This window comes from Oncorhynchus tshawytscha, unplaced genomic scaffold (assembly GCF_018296145.1).
Source record: "Oncorhynchus tshawytscha isolate Ot180627B unplaced genomic scaffold, Otsh_v2.0 Un_scaffold_1528_pilon_pilon, whole genome shotgun sequence".
Taxonomy (NCBI): domain Eukaryota; kingdom Metazoa; phylum Chordata; class Actinopteri; order Salmoniformes; family Salmonidae; genus Oncorhynchus; species Oncorhynchus tshawytscha.
In genome coordinates, this window is record NW_024609832.1 from 1,880,001 (window position 1) to 1,894,601 (window position 14,601).

Here is a 14,601-nt window from a genome sequence, read left to right on the forward strand (position 1 = left end):
TGACCTAAATACACTTCAGTATTATTGTAAAAAAGTGAAAATACAAAGATGTCAAATTGAGGGGAGAATGTGTCACCCGTGTGTGCATGTGTAGTTGTCGTTGCGTGGGTGGGTGTTGGTTTGTAATGAACACTCTGAAATCACTGTAGATAACTCTGTACTCTGCTCCTCCGATCTCCTCCACTGTGCTGCTGCATATTTATTATGATATCTGCTTCCTGCTTCCTGCTTCCTGCTTCCTGCTTCCTGCTCCAGCGAAGAATTCACAGGAAATCAGCTCCCTCTCAAATGAACATTAACGGTGTGTGGGCACGTGTGCGGTGTGTGTGTGTGTGTGTATGTTTGTGCATGTGTGTGCATGTGTGCATGGTTTTGAGAGTGTGTGTTCCTGTAACTGTTCGTAGTATAATAGTGTGTTTTCTGAAGGTTTATGGCTTCCACCTCATGTCAGAATTTATTTATTTTATTTTATTTATTTCACCTTTATTTAACCAGGTAGGCAAGTTGAGAACAAGTTCTCATTTACAATTGCGACCTGGCCAAGATAAAGCAAAGCAGTTTGACAGATACAACGACACAGAGTTACACATGGAGTAAAACAAACACAGTCAATAATACAGTATAAACAAGTCTAAATACGATGTGAGCAAATGAGGTGAGAAGTAAATACAATATAGCAAGTAAAATACTGGAATGGTAGATTTCCAGTGGAAGAATGTGCAAAGTAGAAATATAAATAATGTGGTGCAAAGGAGCAAAATCAATAAATAAATACAGTAGTGGAAGATGTAGTTGTTTGGACTAAATTATAGATGGGCTATGTACAGGTGCAGTAACCTGTGAGCTGCTCTGACAGCTGGTGCTTAAAGCTAGTGAGGGAGATAAGTGTTTCCAGTTTCAGAGATTTTTGTAGTTTTGTAGTTTTCTAACTGCCTGTGTATATTGGTTTCTAACTTCCCTGAAAAGTTGCATATCACAGGGGCTGTTTGATGCTAATGCAGAACGCCATAGGATGTTTTTGTGTTGGTTAAGGGCCTTCAGGTCTGGAGAGAACCAAGGGCTATATCTGTTCCTGGTTCTACATTTCTTGAATGGGCATGCTTATTTAAGATGTTGAGGAAGGCATATTTAAAAAAATAACCAGGCATCCTCTACTGACGGGATGAGGTCGATATCCTTCCAGGATACCAGGGCCAGGTCGATTAGAAAGGCCTGCTCGCTGAAGTGTTTATCTATGAGGGTGCCCGTGTTTACGGCTTTGGGGTGGTACCTGGTAGGTTCATTGATAATTTGTGTGAGATTGAGGGCATCAAGCTTAGATTGTAGGATGGCTGGGGTTTTAAGCATGTTCCAGTTTAGGTCACCTAGCAGCACGAGCTCTAAAGATAGATGGTCCCCGTGTGGTAGAGGGGACCAATCCAATTGGAAAAATAGATATAGTTATAGTGAACCAAGAAAATTGTCCGATAGACCTATTCAGATAGCAAACGATAAGACAGCTAACGATTAGCGGGCCGCAGATGGGCGTTTAGGTAACGTCGCAACGGAGGGGCCAGTTAGATAACTCCCTCGGGCAGATAACGTCGGTAGTTCAGTCGAGAAGGTCTGGTGGGGCTCCGCGTCGGCAGTAAAACGGGTCCGGATAGGTGATTGTAGCCCAGGAGTGACTGATGGAACTCTTCAGCTGGCTAGCTCCGGAATTATTGATGTTTGCTCCAAGACCAACGTAAGCCAATATTCACTCGGATAGCAGCTAGCTAGCTGCAAGATCCAGGTATAAATGTCCAGAGCTTGTGGTAGAAATCCGGGGATATGGAGAGAAAATAGGTCCGGTATGCTCTGGTCTGAGTCGCGTTGTGCAAAACTGGCGATAGCTTTTCGAGCTAAAGGATAGCTGATGACCACCAACCGTGGTTAGCTGTATACTAACGTTAGCCAGTAAACTGGCTAGCTTCTGGCTAGCTTCTGGCTAGCTTCTATTGTAGATTTCAGATTTGAGGTGAACAATATATTTTTACTTGGTGAGGTGGGTTGCAGGAGAGTGTTTTGAAGTTGAGATTTTTAGAAAAAAAAAATTAAAAGATATGCGAAGAAAAGATGTAAATATATATATACACGGGACACGACAGGACGAGGACAAAGGACATCTGACTGCTATGCCATCTTGGGGAAGAAAAAAAAGTATGGGGAACATGTCTGACAACCACTAGCTAACAACAAGGTCTTCCTCAACCCAAGCCCTTAACAAGCACCTGCACCCACTGGCTGTGTCACACACTATACACACACAGATGTGCATGCACACAAACACAGACATGTGTGCATAATGAATGCAGTGAGGGGCAGCCACATAGAGAGTGAGAAGAGGAGCTAGTTGTCCGTCATCTTCCCATTTCTCTCTGAGCCTGTTGGCGACCAGCGGCACGGTTCCCCACACGTTTCCCTTCAGCTGGGCTTCCGGAGGATCAACCAGCCTATTAATTATATATGCAGACAATATGGTTCAGGCGGTTTGTTGATATTGCTGTGAGTGCCTCCACTTTACCTCTCGAGTACACTGCAGCTGGAATGTCTGCTTGGATGTACGACAAAGTGATATACCGGCGTCTCTGATCGATGAGACCTTAGCTGTCTCTGATTTGAGGTAGAGCACTCAAACTCAACTCTGGACCTCGAAGCCATTTCTACTGCCTGTTTCTAATGCATTGTTCCCTTCTAATCAGGATCTGATTTAGACCTGGGACACCAGGTGGGTGCAATCAATGATCAGGTAGGACAGAAAACCAGCAGGCTCCAATCCTCGTAGGGTCAGAGTTGAACACCCCTGCTATAAAGGCTGCTCATCATCATTAGTAGCTAATCTTAATCTTAGTCGATCGCTGTAATGATTTAAGCATAAAGTACATGAAAATGTGATTGCACAGTACTTCTGTAATTGCTATGTCGACCATGTTGAAGTAATGGCCCTTTATTTATTCTCTATTGCCCAGGGATGATTTCCCATCATACACATGTCAAAAGAGTCAAGAGTTCATCCAGAAATCATCCCCCAAACATGTCATAGTTGTCTTCCAGTGCTCCGTGCAGATCTCTGTTTTCCACCAAACTGACCGCAAAGGCTGAAAAGGGAATATGGGTTATCAATCGTCTTTCTCCCCCAGGTCTGTGTGATACTACACAAGTCCGTGTTAAGATAGAGCCAGCCTTGTGTCTCTACTGGTTCAAAGAGCCATGCAGCACAGCATTGTTAAGGAGCCATGTAATGTACCCCTTTCTAAAAGGGAAGAGATCTCGTACTCTGACTGGTTTATGAAAGATACATGACCAGTCATCTGAGCGACTGGTGTCTTGTCTACGGTCTCTCGCTCATAAACTAGACAACTCCATTTGGACTGATTGTCCTGTCTGCATGCCTGTCTGGGATGCCTTCTCGGGTGGTCAGTCAGATGTTATTGCACAATTCTTTTTGGGTTGGATTTTATGTTTCCGGACATATTTTCAGCCTATTTCTGATGGAACTATGCTTAACCTGTGTCCACGAAACCCACTTTATGGATTTAGAAACAATGTCTGGTGGTGATATTTTTACTGATGCCTGACACAAAAGCTTTACAACATGCGATCATTTAGTTAAAATGTTGCCACCTAACAGACAACCCTGGATGACCTGTAGACGAAGAGAACGAGACGATTTCCTTTTCAGACACACTCCCCTTTTCATTTAATTGTTCCTGCTGGAGATAAAAGAGCTGAATCACTGTGGGCGGTCGACCACCGCTCAGACACAAGGTGACCTGGAAGTAGGTCACTCAACGACAGAAGGTAATCTCAGAAATAACTCATTGAATGATCGAGAGGGGAGGGAGGGAGAGACAGAGAAAGAGAGAGAGACAGAGAAAGAGGGCGGGAGAGAGGGGAGGGCGGTGAGGGAGGGGGAGAGAGAGGGGGGAGAGGGGAGGGACAGGGACAGGGAGAGGGAGGGACAGGGAGAGAGAGGGGGGAGAGGGAGGGACAGGGACAGGGAGAGGGAGGGACAGGGAGAGAGAGGGGGGGAGAGGGAGGGACAGGGAGAGAGAGGGGGGAGAGGGAGGGAGAGGGAGAGGGAGGGACAGGGAGGGAGAGGGAGGGACAGGGGGGAGAGGGAGGGACAGGGAGAGAAAGAGAAATACACTTTCTCCTCTAGGATATTGGAGATAGATCTGAGCATGTATATAGTCTCCACCATTTTGGCAGACGTTTCTGTCCAATGAGACTGTGTTTCTGGCATAGGAAGACTAATGCCTGCGGACTCATTGTGACTATTTTCTCAGTTTTGCTTTAGGGTCGTGAAGATATTCCTTGTCTCCCTTTTTATGGGAAACAAGGAATATCTGAATCTGAATTTCCGGACCTTTTTACACTGTCTTTGTCATAGATGTGTGTTCAACATATGAATACAGATTGACTAGCCTGATGGGGTTCCCCATTTTCCCCATCTTCTCCATCCAAATCCTATGGTGACACACACACACACACACACACACACACACACACACACACACACACACACACACACACACACACACACACACACACACACACACACACACACACACACACACACACACACACACACAGCGCCTCCATCCAAACTCTCTGTTGGGACGCAACACATTGCTTTCTATTTCCTTGGTAAATGCCAACACCTGCCCTCTGCCAGGCACCATGGGAGAGAGGGATAGGCAGAGGAGTGTGCGGCAGGCAGCCTAGTGGCTAAGAGCATTGGGCCAGTAACCGAAAGGTTGCTGGTTCAAATCCCGGGCTGACGACGTGAAAAATCTGCAGATGTGCCCTTGAGCAAGTCACGTAACCCTAATTGCACCTGTAAGTTGCTTTGGATAGGAGAATCTGATAAATGACTAAAATGAGAGCGGGATGAGAGACACATGAAAGAATCATCCCATTATTGATAAAAAAATTTAGCTGGCAAGAAAGCAACTGAGGAAATGCACGAGGCAAACTTTCTTTCTCACTTTCCCTTCTCTCTTTTCTCTTTCTCTCTTTCCCTCCCCTTCTCTCTCTTTCTCTCTCTCCCTACATCTCCCTACCTCTCATTCCCTATCTCTCCTCTTCCCCCCAGACTCTCCCCTCCTGTGGCAGCACCATGAGACGAGGGCCTCGGTTCTGACAGATACTAAGTAGATCACATCATTATCTTATCAGTGAATAACAGGGTGTTGAGACACCAGCATTAATGCTTGTTATAGCCTGTCCCCAAAGGCAGAAAAACATCACTTATTTTCCTCAAAAGATGACCTTCTCCCTCCTATCGATTCAAAGCTGTCTGCAGAGAGAGGGGGATTTGATTCAAACAAATAAATAAACACGGATTGTAATTGATTTGTCTGGTGATACAAAAGACGACAGTGTGGCAGGAAAATAACTGTTGAGGGTAATGACTAGGGTGTGTGAGCATCATAGGGAAATGTCATTTGCAAGTATTAGAGCTGGGTTGTGTGTTACTGGAGAGGCAGAGAGGCACAGAGCTAATCCGCTAACAGTCGTCTCACTGGTGTGCATGTGTGTGTCTGTGCGTGTGATGATGCTGGGGAAGATGAGTTTACTGGGGCGGCAGGGTAGCCTCGTGGTTAGAGCGTTGGACTAGTAACCGGAAGGTTAAACCCCCGAGCTGACAAGGTACAAATCTGTCGTTCTTCCCCTGAACAGGCAGTTAACCCACTGTTCCTAGGCCGTTATTGAAAATAAGAATTTGTTCTTAACTGACTTGCCTAGTTAAATAAAATAATAAAATAAACGTATAGTGCCCAATTGGTCTATGGATCTAAGAACTGGTAACTGGCCCAATTATTGGCCAAGGAGAGCCAGACCACTTTCATCTCTCTCCATCTCTCCATCATCAACCATCTCTCTTCACAGTGGGCCTCTCTCCCTCTCCCCCCATCTTGCTCTCCCTGTTTCAGTCTTTCACCTTTCACACTAACTGTCAATTGCTCACATCCCCAACTTCTCTCCTTCCTTCCTTCCTTCCCTCCTTCCTTCCCTCCTTCCTTTCCTCCTTCCTTCCTTCCTTCCTCTTTCTTATGACTTGTTCTGTATTAGAAAGAGTGGTGGCTCCCCGGGGGTGGGTGTTCTAAGGGGGTTTGAGGAGAGGGGTCTGGGGGATGTGTCACACCCCTCGTGCCCCTCCTCTATGTTGGTAGAGGGCTGTTAGTTCCTCCTGGCTCCTCTCAGTGTGGGACAGGGGACGCAGGTGTGTGTGTGCATATGTGGTTGTGTGATGCAGGCCAATTTGAGCTGTTTTCTCCCTCTCACTCCCACTCTCTGTCATAATGTGGATAACCATATCACCCACTGACATGTTCATTAATTACCATGAACACCTGCAGAGAGGGGAGCCTTTCAATCCGAAACCTCACCCAGACGCACACACACACCTTTCCCCTGGGAGGGCTAACATGTCACAGCTGTAACATGTTCGTGTTCAGAGAATAGAGTGCTGGGAATGCTTACCCCCCCTAGCTAATCAAATGCCTCTTGTCTTTTCTCTCAATTATGAAAATCAATTTCTTTATGGAAACGTTGGTCAATCGTGCTTTTCCCTCCCTTGCTAGCAAGGAGTATACTAGATTGGCAGCCACAAAAGTTGTGTGTGTGTGTGTGTGTGTGTGTGTGTGTGTGTGTGTGTGTGTGTGTGTGTGTGTGTGTGTGTGTGTGTGTGTGTGTGTGTGTGTGTGTGTGTGTGAGAGAGAGAGCGGCAGGGCTATCTCTTGTGTTGGAGGCAGTTTCTCGCGAGGTGTTATTGAGCTGTATTGACCGGGCCTCTCTCTGCTGCTGAGGGCTAATTCAGCTCTGTTCCTTCTGCTGACATTTTCATCACCACGGCTCTGCTTTATGGAGTCAAGACATAAAACACTGCTTAAAACAGCCCTGTCCTCTGTTCTCGGACCGCTCTCCTCTCCTCTCCTCTCTCTCTCTCTCTCCTCTCCTCTCCTCTCCTCTCTCCTCTCCTCTCCTCTCCTCTCCTCTCCTCTCCTCTCCTCTCCTCTCCTCTCCTCTCCTCTCCTCTCCTCTCCTCTCCTCTCCCTCCTCTCCTCTCCTCTCCTCTCCTCTCCTGTGCTGTCCTGTCCTGTCTCCTGTAGCTATCCCCTCAGCCCTGCTGTCAGGCAGATAAAGTGGCCTACATTGGAATTGTGTTATATAGTCTTCCCTAGTAAGAAACATTCTTGTAGCATTGTGGGAGAACGGATGCTTGGTTGAGTCTGATTTTCACAAAGCCAGTCAAGAGGATTGTGCAGCCAGTGAAGCTTTTAATTCATGGAGAGTTCCCCTGTGCTGAACCTTAGTCCATCATATGCAGAAATAAACAAATATGGAAAATGTATGAATATCTTGAGGGAAATTATTGTTCATGTCACCTGGAAGTTAAATGACAAAACTAGGTTGACTTTCCCTTGCCTGGCCCCAGGTCTGTTGTGCCTACTCCTCTGTCTGTTGTTATGCCTTGCTACACAGCAATAACTGATCTGGGACGAGGATACAGTGAACCCCCAGGCTGTGTCCTTTTTCCGGCAGCCGGCACTCCTCTCCTCCCTGAATCTGGTTATATAGCTCACTGGGACACCAGAGAGATGGGGGAGAGACAGAGGGAGAGACAGGGTTGGATGGGAGAGTCCGTGGTAGTTTGTTTAGCTAGGAGGAGGATTCCTCTGACCTCTGACCCACTTCTGTGATGCAGATTCATCTGAGCAGCTTGTCCTCTCACATAGTAAGCTACGTAGGTTTTCCTTCTCCTCCCTCAGCTCACAGAGAGAGGCAGGCGGCCCAGGCCAGCAGTAGCACTGCAAGCTGCTCATTCCAACAACATAAAACAGGCAGGGCTCAATCCAGGGAAGGGCCCTCTGCACCGCTATTCCTCACTGATAGAATAGCAGGGATGTCCTTCAGCACCACTAGATGGCCCACATTGCAGCGATCCCTATCCAGCCAGAGATTGGCGGAGCTATCCTTTCAGCACCACAAACACAAGCACATCAGCACTGTTGTTGTCATGGGCTGGTTGTATCCTTATTAGAAGTCCTGCTTATCCTTCATGCAGAATTGATTGATTGATTGATGGACTGCTTATGCTAGAATATGCCAGGGTATGTAATTCCTCACTGACCTCCCTCCTCACTGTACCTTAATCTTCTAAATTTCCTGGGAATATTGATTCTGTCAGTAATTCTGCCCTGGTTCTGGACTCTGGGCTCTGTGGGCTCTGTGAACTCTGGGCTCTGTGGGCTCTGTGGGCTCTGGGCTCTGGGCTCTGTAGGCTCTGGGCTCTAGGCTCTGTGGGCTCTGTGGGCTCTGTGGGCTCTGTGGGCTCTGTGGGCTCTGTGGGCTCTGGGCTCTGTAGGCTCTGGGCTCTAGGCTCTGTGGACTCTGGTCTCTGTGGGCTCTGGGATCTAGGCTGTGTGGACACTGGTCTCTGTGGGCTCTGGGATCTAGGCTGTGTGGACACTGGTCTCTGTGGGCTCTGGGATCTAGGCTGTGTGGGCTCTGGGCTCTTTGTCTGCCTGTCCTGTACTTACTTGGCATTTTATGTTCCGAGGGTATGTTTACCTCTAGACTTTTAATTGCATTCCCATAAATCCTAGAGGAAGGACGTGCAATCAGAAAATTGCACTTGGCATAGTGATTTATGCGGCTTGATTTGTGTTTGTTTGTGTGAGTGTGTGTGTGGGGGGGATTTAGGACTTGAGCGAAGGCGTTATTTATCAGGAAGTACTTATTCCTCCTCACGAGCCACTTTGGTTGTTTGTGTTGGATGTGTAAATACATTACAGTTCTGTTGTCCTGAGAAGCACTTCAGAAACTGACTGATAGTCCTCTGGTATAGAAGCGCTAGAGAGCTTGGTCTTCTGGGCTTTAAGGGGCTTTGATTCATAGGAAAGTCATATGAAGAGATGATGCAAATTCCTTATAAACTGCCCTCCAACTTTTTATCAAAATCAATGTCAAGTCTTGAACGGTAACATTTAGATGAAGTTTTACACAGATGGACTTGTCATTTTGTAGCTATTAAGAACTGTACAGTAAAGTTGTAATCTGACAGATAGGAGCTGAGTTTCATCTACATTATGCTTTCCATTTGGATAATATTATGACTAACTGCTCTGATAGTTAATCCTTCAGTTGAACTCCCTGTGAACTCTGTGACTCTCTGTTTCCTCAGGTCCATGGGGCCGGTGTATGGGCAGCGAGTGTGGCCCAGGGGGCAGCCAGAGCCGGGCAGTGTGGTGCGCCCACTCTGAAGGCTGGACCACCCTTCACACCAACTGTGACCAGGCAGAGCGCCCGGAGAACCAGCAGAGCTGCTTCCACGTGTGTGACTGGCACAAAGACCTGTATGACTGGCAGCTGGGTGCCTGGAACCAGTGTGTGCCCGTGTCCATGCGAAGCACTGGGGCGCTCCAGCGGCCAGCCGTATGTACCCGCGGCGAGGAGGGCATCCAGACACGCGAGGTGGGCTGCGTCCAGAAAGCAGATGGTGTGCCCACGGAGGATGCAGCGATTTGTGAATATTTTGAGCCCAAGCCCAGGCTGGAGCAGGCCTGTCTGATCCCGTGCCCGCGGGACTGTGTGGTCTCCCAGTTCACCCCATGGACTTCCTGTTCGAAAACGTGCGGCATGGGTCTTCAGAATCGTGTCCGTTTTGTCCTGGCGCCGCCTCTGTTCGGGGGCTCGGCCTGCCCTAACCTGACAGAGTTCCAGACATGTCAGCCAGGTCCCTGCGTGGGCCCAGAGAGCCTCTACAGTCTGAGGGTGGGGTCCTGGGGTCCCTGCTCTGTACCCCTCCCTCGCACGGCCAGGCAGGCTCCCACCTTTACTCACAGTAAAGATGTGGCTCTCCCTCGCCGGCTTCGCAAGGGCAGAGAGGGTAAAGAGGGCAGCGAGGTGCCCACCCCACGCCAGCCTCGACTGAGCAAAGAAGAAAGGATGAAAAGAAAGGAGGAAAGAAAGGAGGGGAGAAAAGGAAGACAGGCAGCCAAAGAAGGACGCAGGAAGAACAAGGAAAGAGTCAAGGAGAGGGTGAGGGAGCGAGTGAGGGCAAAGGGGAGGGTGAAAGACCCAGAGACCAAAGAGCTGATAAAAAATAAGAGGAACAGGAACAGACAGAACCGACAGGGAGGGAAGTTCTGGGACCTGCAGGTTGGATACCAGACCCGGGAGGTGACCTGTGTTCACAGGAGTGGAAACACTGACGCACTAAGGTCAGTCTCACTTATAGTTTATAGTCGAACTGTATGCATCACAGCTACCTCATGATGACTGTCTCATCCATTTCTCACCAGTGTCTCTGATATCATTTTCTATGTTCCATTGTTTCCCCATTACATAGAGGTGATGTAGGGATGCATCTCTATGTGTGCTACAGAAAGACATTATTACTGGCAGCACACGATTCACAGTCAGCTCTGAAAGAATTACAAGAGCCTAAAGCGTTCTGTGTTCTGCAGTTCTAACGGTCACACACCATGAAGTCATCATCACCCACATGGCTTTGTTAATGTATAAGAGAGAGAGAGATTGGAATCTATGCCTTCTGGAATAGTGTTTTGTCATAGAATATTACATACGGTTTTGGTTTAAGTAGGTCTTCTTCTTGTTCTTCGTACCTCATGTATTCTCTCATTAGTTTATTCATAGTACCCTCAAATCATTTCTTTATGCTGGAACCACTTTAAAGTATTGGCAAAAATGCTGCCTTTGGAGGTTTTTTTGTAGCTCACATTAATCCACAATAGTCCTGTAGTTTATTAATATTCATCTAACGGCTTGTTTACTTTGCATTTAAAATATTTTTGGCCAGTTTTTTGCAACCTCTTTTCCTAAAAATCTCAGAAAGTAGAGCTGTGTTTTGTTGGTTTTTCTCTGAAGTGAGGGTTCAGTCAATGGAGTCTGCAGTGTTTATGTTTTGTATCGTATTTTCATTGACATTTATTCTTTGTTTAACCAAAGAACTTGTCGTCTTTCAAAGAAGCAATTGGAGTTTCCTACAGCGTGAAGTTAGTTTCAAAGCTTCGGATTTACCAGAACCTCCAAGTGAAAGCATTGTGATATTCAGCGATTAATATAGGAAGTATTAATAAAGAGAGACGAGGATAAACAGCATTCTTGTTTTTGCTCCTCAAGATAGCGTAATATTCCAAGAAAACCAATATTTATTCAGTGAGATCAACTATGAGAGAGTTGAATCGATGATGAGTCGAAGTGTCATGGCTTCCTTCCATTCCGCTGTACTCAACCGTGTCCCTCAACCGTGTCCCTGATCTAACAGACGATGAGAGGCCTCAACCATAACATCTATGAAATGGTCAGAGGATCAAACCGCTGTCCCTTTCTGTTAACCATCATCCTGCATAACATCCATTTCTATGGGCGGCCATCTAACTACATCAACATACTGTAGGTCTTTCATTCATATTACAGAATTAGCTGGGTGGTGGTGGTCAAGACGTGTTTTATTGAATGGTCTCCATTCCACTCTATTTATGTGCACATGCTTTCGAAAAGGCATCGTTCCTCTTTGCTGAGATGTGAAATGCATGTACGTTCCCATTCTGTCTCTGAGGTAACGGGGTGGCTGTTATGGTGACCACTTAACACCGAATAGATCTATCCCACTTTCTTAAAGGGATATGAATGCTTTAGCGCATCGTGAAAGAAAAGGAAAATGGGCGTCCATAGGGAGATGGTCAGAGAAAATCAGAAATGATTGAAATGATGGGATAACAACTTGTATTATATTCCCGTATCTTTAAGTAGAATATATATTATATCTCTATGATCGAGGTCTATCCTAGGATTAATGTTGAGACATTTCTCCTTTATAATGAGGAGTAATGTTGAGGTATTTTAGTTTTTTTAGAGACTACTCATAGCATCTACCACAGATGTCGAACTGAAACACCCAAAGAGGCTTATCTGATCTGATACATCTACCAACCACATTGTTGGCTAGAGGCCAAGGATCAAGTATGTTTACTGTTATAGAAGCTCTGAAATATATCTGGTGGGAATGTTTTCCATCTCACTTCATTTAACATTGGTTATTATTTATTATGATGTTAATCTGTCTGTAAGCTAAGGAAATATATAATTGTATATTTGGGTCCTATTTCAAATTTACATTGCTTTGGGTGAGAGTACCTGCTAAATGACTACAATGCTAAATTAATATGTAGGTTTGTAGAAAAGGTACTTTGCAAATTCAGAATGAGTTCAAGGGGTTTGAAGCTGTGGCGTTCCTGAATCGGATTTTGCAAACAAGTTTGGCCTTATTAGGACACCTTGCCTCATTCCTTTGACCAAACACCTTCACTGATTTCTTTGAACCTAATTAATGAACGCCTTGTCTCTTCTCTCCAGCCTGTGTTCTCGGGAGTCCCTACCAGTGACCTACCAGGCCTGCGTCCTGGCCAAGGACTGTGAGGTGAGCGACTGGACCGACTGGTCGCCTTGCTCCAAAGACTGCTACGAGCTCAACGGGCCCACGGGTGAGCGCACACGCACACGCCGGGTGCAACAGTTCCCCGTGGGAGAAGGGGAGGAGTGCCCCGAACTGGAGGAGAAAGAACCCTGCACCCCTCAGGGAGAAGGGGTACCCCCCTGTATTGCGTAAGTACTCTATCACCCAACGTTTGAAAAATATGTGTGATTTCAATGTCTTATATGGATGTCTCTGTTTTTGTACGAACAGTATATGAATTGTGTAGTTTGTATACTCACATTGGAAAACGTAAAAATGTAGATGGTCAATTGAACTGCACTTCTACTCTGCAGGCTGGCTGACAATTACAGTTACTCACGTTCTAAAGTGTACTATGGGTAAGCTGCCTGTCTGCATCCCTAAATAGCTTTGCTGACAAATGAAATAAACACTTAATGCATCAGACACTCAGCCAGACAGGCCTGGTCTGTCTCTAACACTAAATGCATATGTGCATACAGGAAATGGTTTGTTTCTGTGTGTTAAGTGATTAAGGCCATGCGGCCGGGACGTTGGCTGGTTGCTGTAATGACTGTGTAGCTAACCATCTAACACAACAGTAGTAGTAGGACTAAGAGCACTGGGGAGTTATCGGTAGGGGGAGGAGCCACAATAACAACTCCACTACTATTGGTCTGTGGGTTGTTTGGTGTCTGCTGGCTTGTTATCCACAGCCTGAGTGGTGTCATTAATCTGATGAATGTTATTTATTTAATCCACTAACTATGTTTAATCGTTACCCGATTAAATTAATAATGTACTCATTAGATATTTGGGGCAACACGGGAAGAGGTTGTTTAAAGAGTTACCATCTCCCGAATTAAGCTCTGTAAGGTATACAGTGGGGAGAACAAGTATTTGATACACTGACGATTTTGCAGGTTTTCCTACTCTACAAAGCATGTAGAGGTCTGTAATTTTTATCATGGGTACACGTCAACTGTGAGAAAAATCCAGAAAATCACATTGTATGATTTTTAAGTAATTAATTTGCATTTTATTGCATGACATACATATTTGATACATCAGAAAAGCAGAACTTAATATTTGGTACAGAAACCATTGTTTGCAATTACAAAGATCATAAGTTTCCTGTAGTTCTTGACCAGGTTTGCACACACTGCAGCAGGGATTTTGGCCCACTCCTCCAAACGGACCTTCTTCAGATCCTTCAGGTTTCGGAGCTGTCGCTGGGCAATACGGACTTTCAGCTCACTCCAAAGATTTTCTATTGGGTTCAGGTCTGGAGACTGGCTAGACCACTCCAGGACCTTGAGATGCTTCTTACGGAGCCACTCCTTAGTTGCCCTTGCTGTGTGTTTCAGGTCGTTGTCATGCTGGAAGACCCAGCCACGACCCATCTTCAATGCTCTTACTGAGGGAAGGAGGTTGTTGGCCAAGATCTCGCGATACATGGCCCCATCCATCCTCCCCTCAATACGGTGCAGTCGTCCTGTCCCCTTTGCAGAAAAGCATCCCCAAAGAATGATGTTTCCACCTCCATGCTTCACGGTTGGGAGGGTGTTCTTGGGGTTGTACTCATCCTTTTTCTTCCTCCAAACACGGCGAGTGGAGTTTAGACCAAAAAGCTCTATTTTTGTCTCATCAGACCACATGACATTCTCCCATTCCTCCTCTGGATCATCCAGATGGTCATTGGCAAACTTCAGATGGGCCTGGACAGGCGCTGGCTTGAGCAGAGGGACCTTGCGTGCGCTGCAGGAGTTTAATCCATGACGGCGTAGTGTGTTACCAATGGTTTTCTTTGAGACTGTGGTCCCAGCTCTCTTCAGGTCATTGACCAGGTCCTGCCGTGTAGTTCTGGGCTGATCCCTCACCTTCCTCATGATCATTGATGCCCCACGAGGTGAGATCTTGCATGGAGCCCCAGACCGAGGGTGATTGACCGTCATCTTGAACTTCTTCCATTTTCTAATAAATGTTCCAACAGTTGTTGCCTTCTCACCAAGCTGCTTGCCTATTGTCCTGTAGCCCATCCCAGCCTTGTGCAGGTCTACAATTTTATCCCCGATGTCCTTACACAACTCTCTGGTCTTGGGCATTGTGGA

General features: G+C 46.4%; 1 protein-coding gene across 1 annotated transcript in view; it reads left to right on the top strand.

The window, feature by feature from the left end:
* The window catches only part of LOC112229308 (thrombospondin type-1 domain-containing protein 7A-like), a 190,064-nt gene that overhangs the window by 61,698 nt on the left and 113,765 nt on the right, over window positions 1-14,601 (top strand). The window contains exons 2-3 of the mRNA XM_042319532.1: window positions 9,215-10,253; window positions 12,412-12,660. Of these exons, the coding sequence (XP_042175466.1) occupies window positions 9,215-10,253; window positions 12,412-12,660 (1,288 nt within the window). The remainder of the gene's footprint in view (window positions 1-9,214; window positions 10,254-12,411; window positions 12,661-14,601) is intronic.